Genomic DNA, 25,170 nt, shown 5'->3' on the forward strand with positions numbered 1-25,170 from the left:
CCTCGCATATTTGCTAATTCTTAAATAGCGATTTTTGCATTTGGGATCATGAATACCAAATGCAAAAATCGCACTCGCAAAGGGCCAGATTCTCAGAATCTGGCCCTTTTGCGAGCGCTATTGGCTACATGAATCAGGCTGATAGACTCCATTTTTCAACCTTACCTCCAAGTCTACATTATGTGCACCAATATGAATCCATTTTTATTAGCATGATTTAATTTGATGCTGTTGCACGTTTTGATCAGTATTGTGGCAAAGTGTTTTATACAGAGCATGTGACGGGCTACGCAGTGAGATGCGATTGCACCAGCTTAACTGTTGGCGGGAAAGGAAAAAAGTGAATGCACCCCTCGCACAATGGGCTCACTTCTGCAGCCATCATGTCAGCAGATTTTGCTGACTGTATAGCACTTCTGGATATTTGTAGGTTGCTTCTACTGTTGTGAAGAGGAGAGGAAAGGAGGAGGAAAGACAGAGGGGCGAATTTACCTGGAAATGCAGCAAATTTTACAGCACCACGCTCCGCCATTTCCAAAATGCATGGATGCGCCATATTTACAACAATACCGTGGGCCCCTCTGTTTTCCCTCGTGCTGGCGCTAAAAATAGCTGCCTAGCACCAACGCAGACACACTTGTGTCATAGTGCAAGAATGCCTGTGTTGCAGGGAAAGATTGTTTATGTGCAGGAAGGGGCCCCTTCCTGCACATAAACAATCAATAATGGTGATTTGTTACTTTTATGTGTGCTGCAGAATGCAGCACACATTAGAAGTAGCAAATCAACATTATTCAATAACTGTTTATGTGCAGCACACATAGAAAATTCAAAAACGAGGAGAAATAAAAGTATTTCTCTTCGTTGTGCCATTCTTACGCCTGCTGTTGCATGGCATTAGTTTTTGGGGATGCCACAGATTTACACCTCCTTGTAAATCTGGATCAGCATCAACAAGCAATGGGTGCTGTGGTGGTACGACCACAACAGCACCCATTGCATTCCCCTTTCATGCAGATACCTGCATGAATAGGTACCATATTTATAAACCACGGCATTAAGCCACGAAAGATGGCTAAAGACCACTATGTAGCTATGGTGCTGGGTATAGTGCCACCGGAACCTTATAAAAAGTGACATTTCGGTGGCGTTAATCCTTTGTAAATATGCCCCAGAGTGTGTGTCATGCTTCATTTTGCATAGTTACAATGCTAAGCAATATCAGAAGTTCGATACTTGAGTGGCAGAAAGGATTTGCGTTACATAAATATTTTGATTTTAAATACTTAGCCTGAAAGAGGCAATGTGCAACCTTCCGTATTGCTCCATTACTTCTCTGTGGAGCTCAAGTCAGGCTTGGGTTACCTTGTGACGCTGATCCATGAGACATATTTTACTCTGTTCGGCTAGCAGGGGGTGATTTGGGTTTGGTAATGCCTCAGTGGGCATAGTGGACAACACCATTTTTTTACCCAAGCATCTTATTTTGCGAGAGCCCATGAATGCCCCAGATCTACCCTCAAGAGTGTATGGGGGACTTGCAACAATATTAAGAAAGAAAGAGCTGCAGTGTGTAGGTTGTTTGAAGGAAAAGTCAAGAACCCATGTATTTATCAATCCAGTGGTTTTACTATGAGCCAAATGGAAATTTTTAAGCAATGTGGTGATTAGACAGTTTTTGCCTGGAGTTACTGGACGTAGCCATGATCCAACTGCACAGCCCAGCACTTTCTACTAAGACATGTGGAGTGTTTACGACAGTGTAAAGAGAAACCATCTCTCTGCCATGGAAAGAGAATGGTGATAATGAAGAGGAAGACCAACATAATGAATTAAGGAAGGAAACAGAACAAAGAATGGAAGGGCAGGCACATGGAAGCATTAGCAGAAGGCCTGATCGAAGTAGTGTGAAATAGAAAATGGAAGAACAGGAGATATGATAGAGAATGCAGTGGGAATGCTAGGACAGGGATAGTGAGGCATGAAGGATATGGGACAGGCTACCACCAAGAAGATGTGAAACGAATGGCACAGATCAGGGAGAGCCAGGGAATTAAAGAGCAATTAAGTGTATCTGATGAAGAAGAGAAAGAAGATAGTTAGAGGAGGGATGTTAGTCAGTGTGAAGCAAAGGAATAGGGTGGAGTTGCATGATAGGAGATAGTGTTTATAATAGTAGTAATGGGAAAGAGAACAGGGTGGGAAGTGTGATGAGGATATGGCTTAAAAGTGAGAAAGCCCAGAAGCTGAGAGGCAAGGAGCAAGCACTACTGCTAATATAACTCTGCCATAGCCCGGCAAGGAGCAAGAGCCCAGCACATCAACTGCACAAGAGAAGATGTAGTCAAGCACCTTTCCATTCCACACATCATCACCAGATAGAGACATTATTCAGCCAACTCTCTGGCCACTGTGTTCATGTACCTGCTGAAGTGGATCCTCTGCAAAGTAGAAAACGGAGTAGTAATCAACGTTACACACTTTACGTCCTGAGGGGAAAATGTCTTGTTTTATGGTCAGCAGTATACACCCAACTTAAATGTACGCAGGGCTACTTATACTCATTGCTGCGAGCGAGAGATGGGTTAGCAGTGCGGTGGTTACAGGAGAAGTCATTACATTACATGATCCTTAAGCTCTTCTGGTGTTACCCTAGCTAATCATAGTGATGAGGTAGGAGTGTCGGGGGATAGATGGATGTAGTCGCGACATATTCAGCAAACCAGAACTTATTTCTTTCCCTCTGCAGCACTCAGCGCAAAAACATCTTGCACAAGCCTGAGGCTTGATTTCCCTTTGAAGTCCCAAATGCATTCCCATCAAATTCATTCCCATCACCTTTGTTCCTAGATTTGAATTATTGTTTTATTGTTTGTTCTATTTGGTTTGTGATATGTCTTCATGGTCTGGTGTATGGGTTTCTTATTCACAGACTGCATTGCTTATACCTGTCACAATCACATAAGTCGGTTTAAGAAATTCTGGCACCCTGATTGAAAATGATCTTTCACTGAGATCCAATGTGACAGAAGTCTCATGTACTCTTTCATCCACTTTGGTCAGTAAAGGTTCCAGCCATTATTATTATTCCCTCATAGCTGTCACAAATGCTATTGTAACTTCCTGGCTTGACTTCAGTTAACGATCATCCCTTGGCCTTGAAGCCTTTGGGATTCAAACATTGTAGTACTTCCAGACTTTGGTTGCTAGAGTACTTCTGGACTCATAAATATTGATTGTGTGTCTTCTCACTTGCCATCCTTTTACTGGTCACCAGTGGCAAAGTATGTTCGTTTCATGGGCTTTAGTGTTGTTGATCAAGCTATTTATAATTTTGGTCCTGGTTTCCTGAAGGAACAGTACTTGAAATACATTTCAAAATGCTCTTTGCTTTCAGCCTCTAATTGATTTTTTTAAATGTCCTTCCTTTTCCTTACAATACTATATATTTTAGAACTTTCTGTGATGTAGGGGATCAACTTTGAAACTATATTCCACTACTTCAAAGTTCTAAGACACTTTTGCCTAGTTAAAAAAAGTTAAAAAGAGGGAAATTTGGCCATTCTCCTTTAAAATGTATGTTTTCAAAGATTAACCTGATCAGGCCTACACCCCTGAAATCATATAATCAGTGCTCCATGGCATCAAGACATCCTTATGGGTGATAGTACGTTCTACAAATAAATATTAACATAACATTAGTATTAACCAATATAAGGGCATGTTTCATCTATAAATAGAAATTTAAAAAAAATCTTATGTAAAACTAGTGACTCCAATTGTAAGAGCTAATGATCTGATGACAAAATAGAAACAGTTTATGGTGAAATCTGACAATTTCAGAACAACTATGAACCTCCACCTCTTAGCCCATACTGATGCACAACCACCAAGAATGATACTTAAAATTCAGAAGTATTTTACGCATTTCCCTGTTTTTTGCACAGGAATCTATTTGAATTCGAAAAAAATAAGGGCAGGTCCCCAAAGTTTTGTGAAGGTGCACAGTATTGGCACTGCCGAATTTCAGATTTGTGAAATACCAAAGATGCTCAGTGTCGATTTCCCCTTTCTTCCACAACCATACAGTGGTGCTGGAACAATTTTCAGAGTGGGGGTGCTGCCACCATCAATGTTACATTACTGAAGACATAGGGATTGTGAAAAATACACATGTCACACAAAGAACAAGGGGAGCTGAGGCTTTAACTCCTGAAGCACTGGGGACAATCCTACTATGGATATTTGGCCTAGTACCCTTTTAGCACTTGACTCTCAGTAGTAGCACTGGTTGAGCATTCCAAGGCTTTGCGGGGTAGGTAGACATGGGGGGAAGGGGGTGGGGGTGAACACAGGCTCCAAAATGCTTTCAGTAGCAGCAATAAATGGTTGCCCAGTCAGATACTTGCTTTTATGAAAAAAGGAGTATTATATACGAACACAAAGTAAATTATGACATTCACAAACAATACACACAGTCCCCTGAGGTCACAGTTCTAGTTTTTTATAAGCAGGTCCCTGAGTCCCACTCCTCTTTTGCTAGTGGTAGTGGCTAAAGCACTATATGGCAGGCAAGTTTCCCCGGGGCTGTCTGTCCTGTAAATCAGTCTTCCCAGCCCCAGCAGAATCTGAGTGTAAAGAGTGTCAGAGCGCTCCCCAAATTGGGCACTGAAAGCTCTGCAGCTGTTTCCAGTAAGTACCTTGCACGCGGCCCAAGAGAGGCAGTGGTAGGGTGTCCTTAAGTACCTGTCCTGTGGAGGCAGTGGCTAAGGGGATGTTTGATGCTCCTCCAATTCTGGTAAGTATCTTGTGATCCTCCCCAGAGGTGGAGGTGGCATTCTGGCAATCCTGGTGCTGGTCCTCAGTCCGCAGTTGGAAGGGACTTGTTCCTGCTCACATCAATATGGCGACCTTCTTCTCTTGACGACAGTCTCGACTGGACAACACTCCTAACACTACTTGCATGATCCCAGTGCCCTCCCCTCATACCCCCCACACCCGTCTCGAGCAGATGGGGTCACAATTTCCACTCTATATGCAGGCTACGGCCCATTGAGCCCAATCTTCATGGCAGCTCCACCTGGCATTTGGGGTTGCCAACTTAGCTTCGCACACAGGCGATGGTCCGATCGAACTGTCAGCTGTCTTCACAGTGGCCCCACCTGACTTACGAGGTTGCCAACTTACAACCCACACATGTCCGAAGACCTGATGGGTGCAGCAACAGTCATGGCTCTCTTAATAGCGACCTTCCTCTGGCATACAGGGGTCACTAACCTTTCTCTGCACATGGGCCAAGTCCCAATTAGTGCAGTAGTCGCTTTCTCACACCTCACAACATGGATCCAATCAGCTGGATCCTCACTGGACCTTGCTCCATCCAGCGCACTCCTCTTCCTCACAGAGCATTCAAATCTGGGCAAGCATAGAGGCTCAAGTCCATGGGTGATGTCCCCTGACGAGCTGGGACACTGGCAGCATTGGCCCCTGTTCCTAGTTACAAACTTAAGTCTTGGAGAGCTTCTCTTCCTCGTACATCCCAACTGGCTGCTTGACAGTTGACAATTTTCAGGGCCTCGAACTCCCATTATTTTAGTCCATTTCCAGTCACCAAATGTAATTTAGAGTCTCAGTCTTTGAAGTTTATTTTGGGGTCTACTTCCTTTTGAAGTGCCCTCCCCTCTGACCTGTGCACTCTTCCTCTTGGAAGCAGTCTGTCACAACAAGAAGAACTCCAAATCTGATAACCCCACAACACAGGCCATGGGAGTGACTAGAGGTTTACACCTAAATGCCAGCTACTGTGATATGTGTCTTGTATGGTTATCCCAGGGCCTCAGCCCTAGCCTTTATGATTCTCTTCTCGGCCCCATCTCCTTCTTGAGATGTGCAATGCTCCTTCCTAATCATCTTTCTCTGAATCAAAGAGCACCCTTTGAAGTGTACACCTGGCTCTCCCTCCAGTGGCGCCCACCAAACTTCAGTTAGCCCTGTGTCTCCCAAAATGGGAATCTTCCATGTATTGCACCCTTCACAGCACAAAGAGGATCATACAAAGCGGGAAGAAAGGATAAAACAATGGGGCATATTTACAAGGAATTAACGCCACCAAAACGTCACTTTTTCAGATGTTCTGGTGGCGTGAAATCCTTCGCCTTATTTACAAGGCAGCATTAAGCCACTTATTGTGACTTAACGCCGCCTTAAAACTAATACTCCTATTCACCTTACACTTACCGTGAAAGGTGCGTGCAATCGGTGTTGCAGTGGGCGTTCTGCCGCAACATCCATTGTTTTTTGACACTGCCCCATATTTACAAGGTATGAGGCAGCGCCAAAGAAATTGCCAGGGAAGAACTAGTCTTAAGCAGGCGATATAAGGGGAGATGCTTCTTTTATCCTTATATTTCGCTCTTTCCATGTGTGTTGCATTTTGCAGCACACATAGAAACAGCAAATTGCCTGTAAAGATTGTTTATGTGCAGGAAGTTGTCCCTTCCAGCACATAACCAATCACCCCGGGAAGCTATATACACATCAGTCTTGTCCTGGGTTGCCTGTGTTCTGGGTCAGGGAGGACCTGGCTTGGCAGTTTGGGCTGCATTGTTCCAATTAGAGCAGGGTCAAGACTGATTTTTCACATAGCTGGGTCCAAACTGAGGTGACATGGTATGCAATATAACAATGGATTGGAATGTGGCCCGAGTAACCTGAGGTTGAGATCAATTCAAGCATTTCATCCATCACCTTTTTGTATACTTAACAACATGTGTGGCAACACCAAATCGGAATACTCATAATGGAATTCAATACTGATACCATCAGTGCCTGGAGCATTATCATTGGCTAATTAGAAATGGCCTTTTTGAACTCATCCACTGTGAGGGGTTCATTCCTTCGGTCCTGCTGCCCCTCGTGAATCGCCTGATATGTAGCCTGATCTAAATATAGCTTGCTATCTGTCAAATAGGCAGTTCCAATGGGCATGATGTGCCTCAGTGGCCTAATCACAGTTCCCCTCAGTCCACACTGAAGTCTTCAAGCATCTAGACCAGCTGTGGGCACATGGCACTTGGCACTTACATGGCACTTATAAAGCACACGGCTACTCCCAAGAGTGTGGGCAGATCAAATCCAGCACGACACACATAAAGGAGCCCATGGTAAACAAGGGTTTGTGGACCATTTCATGACGTGATCCACGCTGCGGCATGGTCTCCAACTCCTCACTGTCCTGTCTGTGCATTGGCTGTCACATAGATCAATCCCAGAACAGCTGTGATGCAGAGCTGGAAATCACCTCTCTCCCCCAGCTCCACTAACCTCCTCTCACCACCAACATAACCATCCACCAGCCGCTACGGCCTCCTCTAACAGGAAAGGTGGATCATTACACTTGTCTCATGGTGCACAATAGAAATGCACAGGTGATCAGCATGGTCTACCATGGGGGGCATCACCAACAACACTAAGTTTAGTTGAAAAAACAAAAATACACACAGTTCAATAAAGCACCCGTCCTGCTCCCACAGCTGAAGGGCAATTAATTCCAACCATGGCAGTAAATCAGATTTAACTTAATAGAGCAACGTATTGCAGGATAGATAAGTCTTATGATTACCAGATCAGTTTTTCAACAAATCTAAGTGCTGCAACTGCCTCAGAGAAAAAGTGATCTCTGTCCTGCACTACTTTCTTAAGCTAGGTTGAGTGCAACATGGTACACCAGATCACCAGTTTAACAGGGCCAAAATATCTGTGAACCCACTGAACCACAACTGTAAAGTCAGGGTAGGCACTCACCTTATAGTAGCCCTCAGAATGGAGTCTTAAAACCTACAGTTCAGGATTTTTGCCATTTGGGATCTGGGATTATCTCCAGGCTCCTGTTTGGGACCAGTGACGTGTGAGCTTTTTCTACCAAGAAATAATCCATTAGCATAGCCACAGTGTGTATCTTTTGAGTCAGCTCTTCCATAAATGGCTCCATACATCCTGATTCAACCTTCTCTGGCATGCCAAGCAGTCAAATGTTGTTGTTGCTGGCAATCCCATCTCAGTTCTCAAGTGTAGCATAGGAAGCCTTGAGGTCATGAAGGAGTGTCGGGATCCTCCACTTTATAGAATAAAGGTAACTTTCTACTCATTCAGCTCTCTATTTTGTTGACTCTCCTGTCACGAGGTCCAAATGTTTTTGTATCAGATCCAGATTAACTCCAACTGTGTCTACATTTTGACTTAGAGTAGTTTTCACATAATTCTTTTCTCCCAGCAGATTAGCATATTATGTGGAGTGCTAAGTGACCAGAAGAGCTGCTGAAAGGTTTTGTCACTCAGCCATATTTTCTGCAGGCTGTTGTCTAGGGTACCTCCTTGAAAGGCAGTATAATCATATATATTCCTCTTCTTATTGTCAGCCTTACCCATAGTATCAGCAGACTCAAGTCCTCTGTCATATCCACTCTGAAATGAGCAGTTTCCCCTTATGAAATTCATGGAACATTAAAGTATTTAACAGAATGAGCAGGTGTTAAAGAGTCTCTTAGGGCCTAATTCTGAGTTTGGCGGTCCATCCCACAGTGAATGTGCGCGCAACCGCCCTACTACGTGTTTGGCGGTCGGACCACTATTGGACCGCCACAACCACCTGGGATCCATGATCTAGGGGGCAGTCGTCTGCTGAGTTTGGTGGTTTGTGAGCAGGGTGGTGGTGTGGCACCTGCTCCCATACCACCACACCTGTAATCAGGCCCTTAGTCAAGCAGCATGGCATGACTTTCTATGATGAAAAACAAGACCTGGTCCCCAATCATGAGCACCTGTGCCCATGGCATTCAACCACTGCCACAAATGAAGCACTTCACATTAATAGACAAGACCTCTAAATCTATTCAGACCCTATTAATCTATCAATAAGTGTAATCCTGTTGCCACAATAATCCTCTGCTTTTATTGTGTCACACCTCTTAATACCCTGGATCCTGACTCATTTCTTTTTGTTTTAAAAAACCTTTATTGAGAAAGATCAAGGCAGACACAGTACAGCTTGCAAGAGCACAGTTCAATACACAAAATAAAAAGCAGAACATACACTTCATGATACGTCAATTGTCAACACAGTGGATAAACATGAAAAGAATATCACAGCTCCAACGCAACAAGATCCCTCCCACTGGGAAAAATACAGATCAAGCGTTATTGGCTATCGAAGGGCCAGAGAGCAGGGGGCGGAGGCGCCCACTACAGGGGGGTGATGCAGTCACTGGCCAACACCGGCGGCCACCGCAGGTTCAGGGCCGGCGGGGAGCGTGGAAGGGGCAGCGCCACCAGAATGAGAGCGGGAAAGGAGGTAGGTAATCAGAGGGCCCCAAATATCAACAGGACGGGACCTAGCAGGCATTAAATCCCAGAACTCCAACAGGAGAGTCTGGCACCGGGAGGCATCTTCGAGCCAACTTTCAACCTTGGGAGCCGGCTTGCGACTGCAGCACATAGCCACCCTACGCCTAGCAAGGACCAGCAGCATCGCAATCAAGCGGCGGGAGGCGTCAGGACAGAACTCAACAAATCCTAGGAGGCACAGAGGTGGATCGGGCTGCACCGTCACACCAGTGATGTCAGAAATAGCAGATCAAACTGCCCTCCAGAACTCCGAGACCTTCGTACAAAGCCAAGCCAGATGTGCGAAGTCCACCGCATGAGCCGCACAGCGCATGCTGTTGTCTCCGGGAATGAACCAAAGCCTATGGAGTTGCACCGGGTACGGTAGAACCTATGCAGGTACTTAAAATGGATAAAGCGAAGCCGGTAATTCGGTGACAGTTTCCTCGTTTGATTACAACAATAAAGCCAGTCAGCTGGCGAGATCTTGGATCCCCATGCCTCCCGAGCACGATCAGAGGTGATGGGAATGGACACCAGGGTAAGAGCATAAAGTTTAGTAACTAATTTGTGTGGGGACGAGGAGGTATAAATGAGATCCAGAGCGGGCATATTGGCTGGGGGTTGAGGGAAGGTGGAGTGTAACTTCCGACACGTGGCACGAAGCTGGTAGAACAGGAGCGTGTCCCGTGGCCCCGATGCATCAGGAAGCGTAAAAAAGGTGTTCTCCGGATAGAGGTCCGCTACTGTCGCAAGACCCAAGCGTGCCGTACTCCTGGACATACTGGAGGGATGGAGGGAGGGAAAATCCAGGTTGTTTGTTATGGGCACGGATTTAGCAGAGAGCAAGGGGACGTCAGACAGCCGGCGCAGGCCAGACCAGGCCCATCAGAGCGTTGCGACCGTGTCAACCTCAGCTCCAGGGCGCACTGCGGGCGCAAACAGAGCCATGGACAGAGGCCAGGGAGAAGCCAAATCCCTCTCAACGGCAATGTGAGGCTGGTAGGGAGAAGGGTGGATCCAGAAATGCAGGAAACTAGCCTGAGCGCATGGTGCGTACAGCTTGTAAGTCAGGCGCGCCCAGTCCGCCAGCAGACATGGGGAGAGTAAGAATATCATAAGCTACTCTCGGTTGTTTGCCTGCCCAGACCAATGAAATATTTAGAGAGCGTAATTTGCGGAAAAAGTGTGCGGTAAGGGGAATGGGAATGTTTAAAAACAAGTAGAGGAATTTTGGGAGAACCACCATTTTGGCGATGGCGATGCGACCTGCCCAAAGACAGCAGGAGCCCACTCCATGATGGCATCTTTGATTCCAGCCAGTCCACCGCGCATCCAAAGTTCGATCTCCACAATTCGTCCAGATCTCTGCTGAGCCAAATGTCCAAATAGCGCGTTGGGCCGGAGGCCAAGACAAATGGAAAGTCAAGGGGAAAAGGCACCGTGGTGTCAGTCAGGGGGAAAAGGACAGACTTGCTCCAGTTTGCCTGGATGCCCGACAGCCCACCAAACTGAATGATTTCACGGACAAGGGGACTAAGGTTCTCTTGGGGGTGACGGTCATAGAGCATAATGTCGTCCGCATACATTGAGACAAGTAAGGCACGAGACGAAAGACCAAGGCCCCTGTGAGTATGGTGCTGCCGCAGCCTGGCAGCCAGGGGCTCCATCGCTATAGCAAAAAGCATGGGCGATAGTGGGCACCCCTGACGCATGCCACGAGCGATGGCAATAGGGTCCGAAACTTGGCCGTTAATGCAGAGACGCACTGTGGGATTGGTATACAGGAGTCTGCCGTTGTGCAGGAAGTGGTCGCTAAAGCCCATGCATGGCAAGATGTAGAATAAAAAGGGCCACTCCAACGTGTCAAACTCCTTGGTGGGGTCAAGCAAGGCAGCCACGGCCGGTAGGTCAGGGTTAAGTTGATGCAATACCGAGAAAATCGTACGGAGATTGTGGGAGGTCGCTCTCCCAGGGATGAAACCCGATTTATCAGGAAGAGCGATGGTCGGCATAAGTAAGAGAAGATGGGAAGCAATCAACTTAGCAAAGATTTTGTTATCGATGTTAATAATAGACAGGGGACGGTAGGAATCGCGACGGTCAGAAGGTTTATCGCGTTTAAGAAGGAGGGTTAACGGCGCCTCGCGAAGGATGTGGGAAAGGAGGTGGAGTCAAACGAATCGTTATACATTGCAGCGAGATGCGGCTCCAGAAGACTGGCAAAAGTCTGATAGAAATAGGCCAGCAGACCATCCAAACCAGGGGCCTTGTCTCCGGGTAGACTATTGATGGCTGCCAAGATTTCTTCTCTGGAGAATGGTTCATCAAGAAATTTGCGATGGTGGTCTTCCAGCCATACCAAGGCGATGGAGTCGAAATATAGGTCAAATTCCACTCGTGGCAGGGGTGTGCCAGCGGAGTAGAGTTGCGAGTAAAAGTCAAGAAAACAGGACTTGATGGCATCCGGGGAGGTAGTCCTGTCGGAACCGCCATCACTTAATGCCGTGACATAGGAAGCAGCGCGCGGTGGATGAAGAAGGTTGGCGAGGTTGCGCCCAGGGCGGTCCCCCTCACCAAAACGACGCGCTCGTCCCTCCCTGTGCAGGAATGACAACTCACGACCAGCCTCGTCGGAGAATTCGGTGTGTTTCTGGCGTAGCTTCTCCAGTGTCTCTGGACTGGGGCTTGCAGCCTGGGTGGCCTCCAAGTCCCTGATTCCCCCCTCGAGCTTCTCCAAAGTGGAACGAATAGAGCAAAGGACGCCTGCCTGCTTAGATATACACTCACCACGGATGACGGCCTTGAACTCTTCCCATAAGGTGGAAGCGGACTCCACCGAGCCAACATTAAGATCGAAACAGGTGGAGATCGCGGTCTGGATGTCCGCACAGAAGACGGGGTCTCGGAGAGCTGTAGGGGAAAGGCGCCAAGTAAAAGCCCGCCTCGGCAAATGGGGAGGGCGAAGACGGATCTGGACAGGCACGTGGTCAGAGAAGGTGCGAGCCATGTACCTCACATCGGAGAGCCAGGACAGGACATCCGGGGAGGTCAGCAAAAAGTGTATACGGGACCAACAGCCCCGCGCGCCAGTGAAGCAGGTGCCCTCCCGCACCTCAGGATAGGAATGTCGCCAAACGTCGTAGAGAACATTTTCGGTGCAAATAGACGAAAGAGCCGCAGCAGCGCGTGGATGAAAGGAATGGGAGCCCGACCGATACAAAGCCGCAGAAGGAGTAACATTAAAGTCCCCACCCCAGATAATCGCTGCAGGACCGCAAGAAGAGATGAGGTGCCAAACATGGGTGAAGAAGTCCGCATCATCACAGTTGGGGCCATATACTGCAGCAATCGTGACAGGCCGCGCCAGTAGCAAGCTGTGTTGAATCACATATCTACCCTCCGGGTCAAGGATTGCCCTGTCCATCTGCCAAGGAAGGACCCGTCACATCAGAATAGAGACACCCCAGGAATATGAAGAATAAGTGGCGGAGTGGGATTCCCCCCAATACCTAGAGTGGAGTTTGGAAATAGTCCCCGGCAGCAGGTGTGTCTTGAAGGAGACAGAGATCAACTTTGTGGTGCTGTAAATGGGAATGGATCAGGCGGGCTTTGCGATGATCGTTCAAGCCCCGAATATTCCTAGGACCATTACACCAACTCAGCCATGAGGAGACAGGAGTGACATTGATAACATGTGCAGCCGTGGTGAGGGCCCCCAGAGGAACGCAGCAATCACAAGGAGCAGAAGGAAAGGGGGAAGTGTTCAATGAACCGGACCAGGGGGGGAAAAGACCCCCGGAATCGCATCACAGGTGGGGGGAGCAAGTGTGACTGTAGGGGGGAGGCACGCAAGCAATTAGCAGATAGACAGTGCCTATACCGCAGATCTCTGCGAGGGATAATGAAGGCAGAGCCCCAGACGACACAAAAGGGAGATGTCATAGAGGGAGAGAGGGTGAACTAAAAGAGCCACAGGTCGACCTGAAAACCAAGCACAGTGAGCAGGAGCAGTACAAATCGTAGAGCACAGTGAAACATGACTTATAATATCTAGAGCAAATAACCAAAGCAGCTGGTGTGTTACAGTGTAAATGAAGCGCAGCACAGTGTCAGCAGAGCAACATGTAAAAACAATAGTGAGCAACAAAACGGCGCGCACTGAAGCCACCTCTCCAGTAAGAGATCAAAACCCCCCCGAAATTCCCCGCCACAACCCTGCACAACAACCCAAGAGCAAAAAACCCCAACCACCCCGCACCCACTCCAACCCCCCAAAGAGGCTGAGTCATCCTCCCGCCTCACCCCAGGAACCCACAACTAGGAAGGGGGAGAACGTGAGAGTAAAGAGCATACTGGGAATCATCCCAGTGGAGGCATGGCAGGACTCGGCAAACACCCCTGCAAAGGAGCAGGGTGGCCAAGCTTGGGTGAGATAGTGGCATCCAAAACCATATACAAGTCAAACAAAAAGTAAGTGTCCGCACAGTCAATCAATATCACCTAGGCGGTCAGGACTTTCGAGCGAGGACTTAGGAGGGGAGGATCGAGATTCATTTTCCAGTCCCTTGGCGAAAGCAAGGGCTTCCCTCGGATCAGGAAAGATAAGCATCTTGGATCCCTGCGGACCCTCAACTTTGCCGGATATGCCATGGAATAAGAGACCTCATGCTACTGGAGGGTGCGATTAGCTGGCAAAAACTCCCTCCTGGCCGCTTGGACAATGAGAGTATAGTCTGGGTAGAAGGAGAGGGTATTGCCCTGGTGCGTGATGGTGCCCTTGTCGCGTGCCGCCTGGAGAATAGCATTGCGATCCCGGAAATTCAGGATCTTCGCCACTATAGGGCGGGGTGGCAGACCAGGACCCGGACGTGGGCCGACAAAAAAGTGAGACAAAGGGTCCCTCCTTGAGTAATTGCTCTACAAAAAAGTCTTCCATCTTGGAAATGTTTGTGGACTCTGGAAGGCCCGTGATGCGGAGGTTACTCCGACGGGAGCGAGCCTCCAAATCTTCATTCTTCTCCCGAATTACGGCCAGGATCTTGTCCATTTGGAGTAGCTTCTGCCTGTCCTGGGTGGCCGCATCCTCGGCGTCCGACACCCGGGATCCAACATGGAGAAGTCTGTTGTTGTGGGAATCAACACGGGCCTTCTCTGAGTCAAGACGAGCGGATAATTGATCCAGCTGCAACGCGATGCCGGTGACTGCAGATTTGACCTCCAGCATTATCGCCTTAAGATCGTCATCTCCGCTCGGGGGGGGATCCATTGTTGCAGCTGGGTTGACTCCGTCCGAGCTCGCACCATCCTGGTGCGAGGATCTCCTTGGTTCGAAGGCGATCTTGGGCTGCTTAGGGTCAGATTTCCCCATAGCGAAAAGCAGTCCTGGCAGGCACTCAGACACTCAGGGAGGAAGAGGATCAGGAAATGGGGGAAGATGCACACGCAGGCAGCAGCCCTGATAACAGAGTCCAGCGGGAAGCACAGTCCTGGGATCAGAGGCGAGGCGGCCCCAGCAGACCTGCAGCCGCGACCCCCACAGCACTACGCAGAGCACAGTTGATGGCCAGAGATGGAGGATGGGAGCCTGCGAGACCGTCCCCAGCAGAGCCGCCACCAGCCGATGAGGAGTTGAGGGAGGCCGGAGCGCAGGGCAATGAGGAGAGTCCCAGACCAGAACAGCGTGTGAGCGGCACCAGGACCAAGGCGGGAACCTTAACCAAGGTACCCAGCAGGGCACAAAAGAATGGCACACTGTTCCGGAAGCAGGAAAGCTGCAAGTGGAACCTTGTAGAGGGCAACTCACCATATGCAGAGACTGGAGCAGAGCGCCTGGCCGCCCCTCACAGCCACAACAGGGGGTCCTGAGGACGCCCCCTGAGGGCAGCGCAGCAGATGGCAAGTCACCAGGGGGGCCCGAGCAATATCGGGTGAGGGGTGACCAAGCGGCCGCCCACCGGGCCCAGAAGCACCAAAGAGTCCACAGAGAAGCAAGCAGTCAGGGGGATTCGCCCCTGGGGAAGGGCCCACGTGGAGGAGGAGTAGGACGCCAAGGCGCAGCAAATCAGCCAGCATTGAGAGGCACAAGTTGGGGAACAGCGGGGGTCTTCCCCGCCACGCACATGGGAGCAGGCTGGATGCAGATGTCTTGGGCGGGCCGCAGCGCCCTGCAGGGGGAAGACTCCAATGCAGCACAACCGCAAGATCGGGCGGCCCCCACAGCGCCTCGCAGTAAGGGCGGAGCGGAAATCGGCGGCCGGAAAGCCCTGATGGAGTAAAGGCCCAGCGGGGGAGACTCGGGGGGTCCGCCGCTTCCACAGCTCGGCCGCCACCAAACTCATGCGAGGCCGGGGATGAGCGCTAGGCACAGTCAAGGCCGCAGCGCCCCCGGGCCGGGCCGCACAGCAAACGGCCCCTGAACCCCGCCGGCAAATCCCCCCCAAAACAGCCCGACTCACCGGCAAACAGCAGTGTCCACTCCTCGGCGACGACGCCATCCAGCAGGGCCCCGCAGTCCTCAGCAGCCCCGATGAGCACAGGAGCAGCCCGCCCGCACAGGCGCCCAGCGCCAACCATGAGACAAAGATCTCCGCCGGGGAGGCACGGAGATGCGCAGGAATGGAGGCGGTATGTGCACAATAGTCTTTAGAGGCTGGAAACATAGGTTTGGTGCGGGTATAGGAGGAATGCCAGCAGGATGATAACAGATTTAGGTGCTTGGCCGGCAGAGCCCACTAAAGTGCAGGCATCTTGCAGCCGGCCAAGCCACGCCCCGGATCCTGACTCATTAAGCTTTGGAGACGTGGGTGCAAAAATGTACACAAAACTTTCATTTAATTCCCATTGACTGCATCTTTCCTGAGATCCAATCTCTACATTATCCCAACTCTGTGTGTGTTGTCATTTGTTCTACTGGATGTCTGTCCTGTTACTCTAGAGTTCCAATGTCAGTCCTGTTATCCATAAAATCTATTAATATAAACCCATTTACCAGAATTAAATTACTTCATCCATTCCTTGTCAAAGGAATTAGTCACATTAACAATGCAGATCATTATGTTAATCAATGTGGTTGTCACTCTGCAGAATGGAGTCTATAAACTAAAAAATATCCCTTCTTTGGAAGCTTGATACTGCAGGGCAGTCCCTTCTCCAAATGAATATCATTATCTGCAGATGAAGTTACACACTGTTAACAAGCCTGTTGCAGTCCTCCTCTGCAATGCATCGAGATAATTCAGTAAAAGAGTATGGCTCAAAACTATGTTCCAAACTATCCTTCTACTGGTCACTCTGATTCTCCAGTCTATAACATCTTTTCTAATACTGAGTACATTCCCTCAGCTGACTCTCGCAACTTTCTCAGTATGTGCTAAACTTACATCACTGGCATGCATGATGACACTCATTGTACCTGCTCTGGCACTACCTCTTGAGGCTAAATCTAATGTAATTCATTGATTTCCATTCTTTTGGAAAACAATCCAGAGAGCTCAGCAATCATAAGAAATCCAGGTTATTTATCCCCCAATGTTGCCCTTTCTATTCTGCACACTGATATGGTTTTTCGTAAAGATAGGGTACGCCACCCAGGTGGGGTTTTTGCCTTTATTTGTAAAACTTAGTACCAGGTCATGCTACTAGGGGCTCCTGCATTACATAAAGCGGAAGTGTTGATTTTTCAAGTGACCTTGGTAAACCTCCAAACTTGCCAAAACCTTCTGCTTAGTCTATCATCCTCCTGGTCCATCTTCTATCTTTGGTTAGGATTTGATTTAATTTCTCCTTATACACTCCATTGTATTTTTATATTCATTTAATTATATTTGTTTTCATATGCGTCCGCTGTTTAATATAATTAATGGTACATACTTCACAAACGTGCGGTTCGCACATTTTTTGAAGTGCCTGCTCCTTTAAATCTTCACTTGTGTGCAGTAGCTACTGTACTTGCACCCTGCCCTCTCCCCCCCTTTCCATGCTGGATTTGTCCAGGCCTCGGAAGCAATTCCTTGTGGGAACAGTCCAGCCCGAACTGCCAAGTCAGGTCCTCCCTGGACCGGAAACAAGCATCCTGGGATCGGTTTCAGGGCATCACCCTTCATCAGCCAGGCTAGTTTGAATCCAGTTGTGTAGTGAGCACGGGACCCATGTCTGGGAATACCCTTCCCACTTATGGCGACATATAAAAAAGAAACAATTGATGGACGGAATGCTGGACATTGCAAACATTCACCCCCAGTCATACGATCTGGGTTTAATCCATCATTCTTTTGCACACCACACCACCCTGGTTGGTGAGGGCTGAAAGCCCGAAACCAGCCTAGGATGCTTGTTTCCAGTCCAGGGAGGACCTGGCCTGGCAGTTCGGACTGGACTGTTCCCATTGGGCACAGGGTCAAGACTGATTTGCATATGACTGGGTCCAAACTGGAATGGCATGGTGAGCAAAAAACAACGGATTGAGGCCCAGATCTCTGTAGTGCGGTGAATGTATGACATTGTTCTGTATTCTGTCCATCAATTGTTCTTTTTGTACTTTCTAACAGTGCCATTTTGAAACACACAATTTAAAAACCATCTTTACTAAAAGCTGGGTAATTAAATTCTGAGTTCAGAGAGACTAAACTTTATTTCATTAGCTTGTCCCAATGGGAAGTTATACTTGTAAGATGTTACAAAGTACCTCCCTTTCTATCCTGTGGGACAGACAGCCTTTCAATATTGAAAAACAAAATTTGCAGTATTTCACTATCAGGACATGTCACACACACCTGCCTTTTACATACACTGCATCCTGCCCATTGGGGGTACCTTGGGCCTACAAAGGGGTGCCTTACATGTAAGAAAAGGGAAGGGCAGGGCCTTGCAAGTAGGTGCACTTGCCAGGTCAACATGGCAGCTTACAAATGCGCACAGACGCTTCAGTGGCTGGTTTGAGATGCCGTTTCAGGGCTACTCATGTGGGTGGCACAATCGTGCAAAGGGGCCATGTTTACAAGGAAAGGAAAAGTCATGCAGGGTGGCTTTTCCTGTCCTTGTACATATGTAGAAATAAAATGTGCCACCGGTACGTCAAAAAAAGTGACGCACCAGTCACCCAAGCGGCTTGTAAATCTGCCCCTATGTACGCAACTGTGACCAAGCATTTTTCTTCCTCAACTGCCTATTGGACACAGCACAAGCTGGATTTTGATGCCTGAACTGAATATGTGCTGCTTGCAGCTCTTGATGATCTCCACATCTTTTTAGACTGAGGGGAACCAGGTATGCTGATTCTACTCGACATCGCTGCTGCTTTAAATAGACACTGTTTCGCACCACCACCTCCTTGTTCTCTCATGGATGTGAGAGTGAAAGACAGTATCTTTAATTGGCTGTTTTCTTTTATGCAAGCGGTGGCCCATTCCATTCTACATTTGACCCAGTTCTTTATGGTGTATCTCAATTATCTTGTATTGAGCCCTACAGTTTTTAACTTCTACATGATCCCAATAATGCACCTGATTAGGAGCCATGATGAAGGCTGCCATTGCTACACCAACAATACCCAGATATTTTTCTCTTTCGGCACAGAATCTGATACCCACGGCCTCTATGAATCTCTAAAACAGTTTCTTACAGACATGATGGATGGGGAACAACATATTGAAGCTGAACTCTAACAAAATTGAGGTCTTCTGCGTGGGAAGTGTTCCCCCAGTATTGAAGTCCGGGGCCATGTGGTGTAGGGAGTGCACATATTCCCTTTATCCATGCTCGCAATCTATCAAACATCTTCAACCAACTTTTGCCATTTTAGACACACATCTCTAAACGTACTTGTTCTTGATACTTTCTTCTACACACATTAAGAAATATTCAACGTTTGTTACACTTGACCTGCTATAGATTATGCTTTGGCCTTATTTCTTGGAGAGTAAACTGATGTAATGGCTTGTATTTCCACCTTCCTCTGTATACGATTGATTATCTTAAATGCCTGCAGAATATGGCTGCGCCCTTGATTCTTAGGTTTGCTCATATCGATAAATTCTCATCATCTGAAGTCTCTTCACTGGCTTCTTGTCTTTATGTGTGGCACATATAAGAACATTTGCAGTTGTTACTGAACCACCATTCATCAATGACCACCTAAGCCTCTAGTCTCCTTCTCACCCTCGTTGTTCCATGACTGCCAATCTTTTTATCACATCATGTCTGCAATGAGTTCTCTCTGGGGCAGTTCCTTCTGCTACTTGCCCTCAGGCTTTGAATTTCTTTCAACTCGCCGTCAGAAGATTTTCTTTGCACTCTTTTTTCTGTGATGGCATAAAAACATGGACACGGTTATTCACTACCTTTCTCACCTGGTAGGTCTGACATCTTAAGCAGTGTACAGTCAGTGCCGATGAGGTCCCCGATGTGCTATATAAACTCTTCTCATTCATTCAATCACAGTCAGGGTCGGACTGGGAACAGAAACCGGCCTTGGCAAACTGCTCAGTCGGCCCCCCTGGGATGAGGGGGAGTGCAGCATAGCAGTTTGCAAGGGCCAGTTTTGACTGATTTTGTCACAGAGGGCCGATATTGCTGACCCCCCGGTAACAAAAACGGCCCCCAGGGGCCCAAATCCGGCCCCACCCTAGTGGCCTACCGGGGAAATGCTCGGTGCCCGCCATGGCCAGTCCGCCCCTGTTCACAGTACAGCTGATGTTGAAGTGGTTCATCCTTGTGGATCCAACAGAAAAACAAAGATCCTATTGGAGGGAAACAGGACTTGCTTATCAATGCTTTCTTCTGGGCCTCTACGCCAACCTCCAGCTCCCCCAAAGGACAAGAGCTTGTACAACAATATTTGAAGTGGATCTGCACACTGTCCACAAGCCTATTGCAGTCCTGTCAATGTATGATGGTAAATGCAATATAAGGTGGCCAATACTTTCTGGTGGTTTGTCTCTGCTTGAGTGTTAAAACACAGCCAATGTTATACAGAATTTGGCACAAGTGGTTTGTTCTTGTGAATGCAATGAAAAATACAAAACGTCAATTGGAAGAACATGATATGTGCTCAGTACAAGTCCAATTCCCCATTTTCATGTGAGGAAACGCTAACCTCAAATTCCATAACTAAGGGGAACCAAATAAGTTAGTTCCTCCTCCACAGACTAGCTCCAAGACCTCTCCCTATGTCCTTGTTAATAGAGGTTGATCAGGCTACTAAGACAGCTACCAGCACTGACTATTTCTTCCCAGCCTGAGGAGACCACAAGTGATCATCTGGGATGAGCGAAACAGTTGGCACCACCACCTGGCAAAGTGAGCAGAGTGGCAAAGCCTCTGCAGCTTGGCTCTAAGAGCCTTTGAGTGGTCTTGAAGGCCATTGAATCATGTGTACCATGGAGGAACAATTGCAACCACACTGAAAAAACAACCACCTGTGTTAGGTTAAAGTAAAAGCCACCAGGCCAACCGCATAAAAAGAAAAGTACTAAGAAAAGGAGCAGCTGTGGCAGCTAGGATAAGACATGAATGCTGGCTGGTGCGTACAAGCCTGTAATGGGTTTTTCAACAAATGAAAGTATATATTTTAGGAATGGCCAACTTAAAAGTTATGTCTTTAATGATTAACCTAATGTTTAAGTTGACACGAGGTCAGCCTAAATGTCCTAAAAAGCAGACCTCATGTTAATGTTTAAACTAGTAGGCTAATGGTCTGCAATTGTGAAATGCACTGTCCCAGACAGTATGCATTTAGTTTGAAATGTGAATGTCCTGACACAGCATAAGGCTATCTTTTTAACTGTGAAAAGTTTGATGTCATTGCGATACCTCAAAATGAGTGTGTAGTGCTGATTTTCTAGGTTAGGGCTTCTCAGCGCACACACCTTCACATGGTACCTTGCAGTTATCATACTAGAAACATATTAGATTTACGGGGTCAACTGACCTCTGTGATATTTTTTAGGGTAGATGATTTGCAGCCTGTTCATTCTGGGAGACCCCATTAAGAGGGATTTTAAACCCACTAACATCTTGTACATATTTATAGCTTCGTGCATGCCATTTAATTGTGAGTGCAAGAAAGTACTTTTCCTTTTTAAAGTAAATAAGTGGCTGGACACTCAGTTGAATGTTATTGTTGTGCGTCACTTAATTTTCAGGGTCTTCTTTATGAGACCCGTACGGGACTTTTACGCCACCAGTCCATCACTTTGTTGATGCACTGGCGGAGTAAATAAGTACCACCTTGTGCCATATTCAGAAATTGATGCATCTAGGTAGATGTGTTATTTTGTTAACCCCTTCGTAACATTATACCTGAGTCAGGTATAATGGATCCATGGTGGGCGTTACCCCGCAAGAAAGCCTCATGGAAGTGGTGCAGTGATATCTATCGGATTTCAGTATGGCAGTTCTAGGACGCCACTGCATCAAAACCTTACACCTGCCTCACAGAAAGTGTAACACTAACGCAGGCCCCTTCACATGGTGCTTGCCCCATGTGCATGGACACATTGCTGCAGTTACGTCTGTATACAGACACACCCCAGCAATGCGTCACTTTTGTGCATACAGATATGTCAGGATTCCTGACGTATCTGTAAATCCTTATGACATGGAGCGCCATACAGTAAATATGACGCTCCCAAGGTGTCGAAAGGAGGCCGTGCTGAAAAGTGTTGCATCACTGGTTTTCCACAGCAATGCAGCACTTTTCATAAATGAAGCCCTCATTTTCCAGGCCCCTGAAGAGAGTGCATTAGACTGCTTCACCTAGCTATCTTAAGATTTGAGTGCTAAAATGGGGAGTTGGCCCTAACTTTGCCAGTCAACAGTAATGAGCCCCTCCCCCTCACACCAGAAGTAAAAGGCCATAACATTGGGGCTCATTAGCCTCTGATTTCCCTATGAACCCCCTACCTGAACAGCATTTCTGACAACAGGTATTTAGACTTTGACTAAACATATTACTTGGTAAAAAAATGCTGCAAACATTTTTTTTTCCTTATAGCAATGGCTCAATATTGTTGAGGCATTAAATATGTTTGTATTTTTCATTGAAATTCGTTCTGTTGGATGAGTTCTTGTTGCAGCAGTACAGTTTGATTTTCTGCCCCAGATTTATAAGCCATTCTATGCCAGCCATGTTTCCATCCATATATTTGTAATGTGTGCTGGATTTTTTTTCATATTATAATCTGGAATAACATTAGGTTACAGTGAACTGAAAGTATAGCATGAAGCTAACAAATGGCTGTAAACACAGCTAGAAAAAAAGCAAATGAATACCACAGCATACCTTCAGAAATCAGACCAGTCAGTTGCAGAAAAGTTCATATATTTGTTTTTGGGTGAAAAAAAAACATTTCTCAAATCTCATAGTAGCAAATTCATATTTTTTTTCATCTAGAAATACAATATGTCTTATTCTTATCTGATAGAGGCTATTGTTAGACAAGTCCAAAGTAAATTTGTGTTTCTTTCTGACATTGGGACAAAATGAAAACTAAACTTTCTTTCCCTTTGATCTCTGCTGCAGGTATGCGGAGTCCACATCAACAAATGGAAGCTGGACAAGAAGCTTGGAGTGACGTGCCTTTTCTTGTATGGCATCTTCCTGTGTTTCTCCATCTTAACGGAATTCAACGTCTTCACGTTTGTGAACTTGCCCATGTGCAGGGGAAACTGATGTGATTGGAAAGACTGTGGTCCAGGGAGACTTCCTTTTTACCTGTGCAATATACACAACGCGGCTCGTGTCTCTTCCTGCGGCGCACCGAGAAGTTGTGACTGCTCACTGTTCATGGGACCCTCGCCTCCATGAGTTTTCTGCCCCTGTCAACCCTACTCCTCTCTCGGCACTATCTATCTTGAACACTCCTGTGTTGGTGTGACGTTCCGCCACATGAAATTCCTAAAACCACCCTCTCCCCATCCTCTCTTTTTAATACTATTTGAACAATGACTGAGATTCAGAAGTAACTGGCTGCTAGCTGGCTTTGAGCCAGACATAACTTGTCTACTTTAATTCCTCCTTTTTTAAATTATTTGATGGGAGACATATCTAATTTATGACTTGAGACATTTGAGAAATATCTGAATGAAGAAGAAGGATTTATTGTCTGTGATGGTTCTTTTTTCCTGGAGGAGAATAATGACGGGAGGTACTAACTTCCTGTTGCTTCAGAGAGCTCCGGCACCTTCTGAGGATCCTCGTTGGGCATGCCGGAAGTCATGAATATCTAAAGGGGAAGTCATGAATATCCAAAGGGGAAGTCATGAATATCCAAAGGTCACAGACGCAGTGAATCCAAGGGACGAAACAAAATGTACCACAGAAAGTGGTGGAGCTGTTTCAAGCCTTTGCAGCTTAACAACAAAAGACAATGGGTGAATCAAAGGCAAGAAAAATAACTTCCACCAACCAATGCACCGTTTCTCAACTTGAAGTGAGAAATGTTAGGCAAACGTGAATTCTACTGTTTTCAACTTTATTGTCTTAGATTTAGTGATAGGATATTTCCAATTTTAAAGTTATAGTGTGTTGGGCTGTAGCAAGAGGAGGGAGCTTCCATAAATTTGTTGTGGTCTGAAAATGCTGCAGGATTTGGTACTCAAGAGTTTCAGAATCTTGTGGGAGTCTGCGTGGTATCTTTGCTTCTAGTGGCGCTCGGCATTGCCAAGATGGAAGCACAGCTCGAGGCAAGTCGCGTGGAATGATCGATTCCTTGAAAAAGGGGAGAGGCATATTTTGCACAGATGCTCTTCGCTAATATAAATATTTAAAGCTCTTTTTTCCGCCTACACACTCGACCTGGTGCCAGATTTCTCTTGGACTGGTGATGGTTATCTACTGTCAAACCATTGAAGATCCTTCGTGTTGGCTCCAGCATCCGTAGAGCCCAGGTGATGGTACTCTTAACATCCAGAAGTCAGCTATTGCTCACTCACTTCTAAACTGCAAATCTTTCCTTGATAAATGTTGTTTGATCTCTGCTAACAAAACATACCAGTCGTTTTCACATCCGTGGCAATGACTCCCAATACAAATATTGCCTGTAAATGTCATAATCTAGGAAAGCATGTTAAAATACAGTAGAACTGCCCTCTCTGCAATTTGATCTTCTGAATGAACGCCAGTTAACCAGAATTCGAGAACAAAGGGTTAAACAATTGCGGTGAAATTGAATATGACTTATACACACGTGCAGTTTACAGAAAATATTCCCAGATGAGGCACAAAGTTGATAGTAGAGTTAGCTGTCATTTCAGATTGACCTCACAATAATACACACCTCTACATGTCAAAAAAGACTATTGGGGTACCCAATACCACTTAATTAATATTCTATGTAAACCCATTACTTCCAGTATGCACTAAATGGAAAAGTAGGGAAAAGGACCCTAGTATACTATTTCAATCTTCCTTCTCCTCAATGTATGTTACAAAAAATCTGTTCAACAGAAAATGGCTCATTTTCTTCTAAGAAGCAGAGCAATTATTGATCATGAGTAAAAGAGGATTTTCATATCAGTTCTGTATTTTAACATGTTTGAGGTTCACCTCTATACCATGAAGCAAGTCAACTAAACCTACCACACCACACGTGTGGTCATTGCTATGTATTAGCCTGAGGGAAGGAGCAGTGGCTAAAAAACATCACAGTACTTTTAGCCTTAGAAGCACTGTCGCACTACAGTACAGTATGGAAAGAATTATATCTCAGTTTTGGAGGTCTGCAGCATTAGCACTTAAAGAAAAAAAAACTAAGTATCCAATAATTTTATTAAGAAACATTTGCACAC

The 25,170-nt window shown here is 46.7% G+C and overlaps 1 protein-coding gene across 1 annotated transcript in view; it reads left to right on the forward strand.

Annotated features, from left to right (window-relative positions):
• The window catches only part of SLC24A3 (solute carrier family 24 member 3), a 1,490,020-nt gene extending 1,465,059 nt beyond the window's left edge, over nucleotides 1–24,961 (forward strand). The window contains exon 17 of the mRNA XM_078648964.1: nucleotides 22,904–24,961. Coding sequence (XP_078505090.1) covers nucleotides 22,904–23,053 — 150 coding nt within the window. The 3' untranslated portion in view covers nucleotides 23,054–24,961. The remainder of the gene's footprint in view (nucleotides 1–22,903) is intronic.
• Nucleotides 24,962–25,170: the final 209 nt, after the last annotated feature.

This window comes from Lissotriton helveticus, chromosome 6 (assembly GCF_964261635.1).
Source record: "Lissotriton helveticus chromosome 6, aLisHel1.1, whole genome shotgun sequence".
NCBI classification, from domain to species: Eukaryota; Metazoa; Chordata; class Amphibia; order Caudata; family Salamandridae; genus Lissotriton; species Lissotriton helveticus.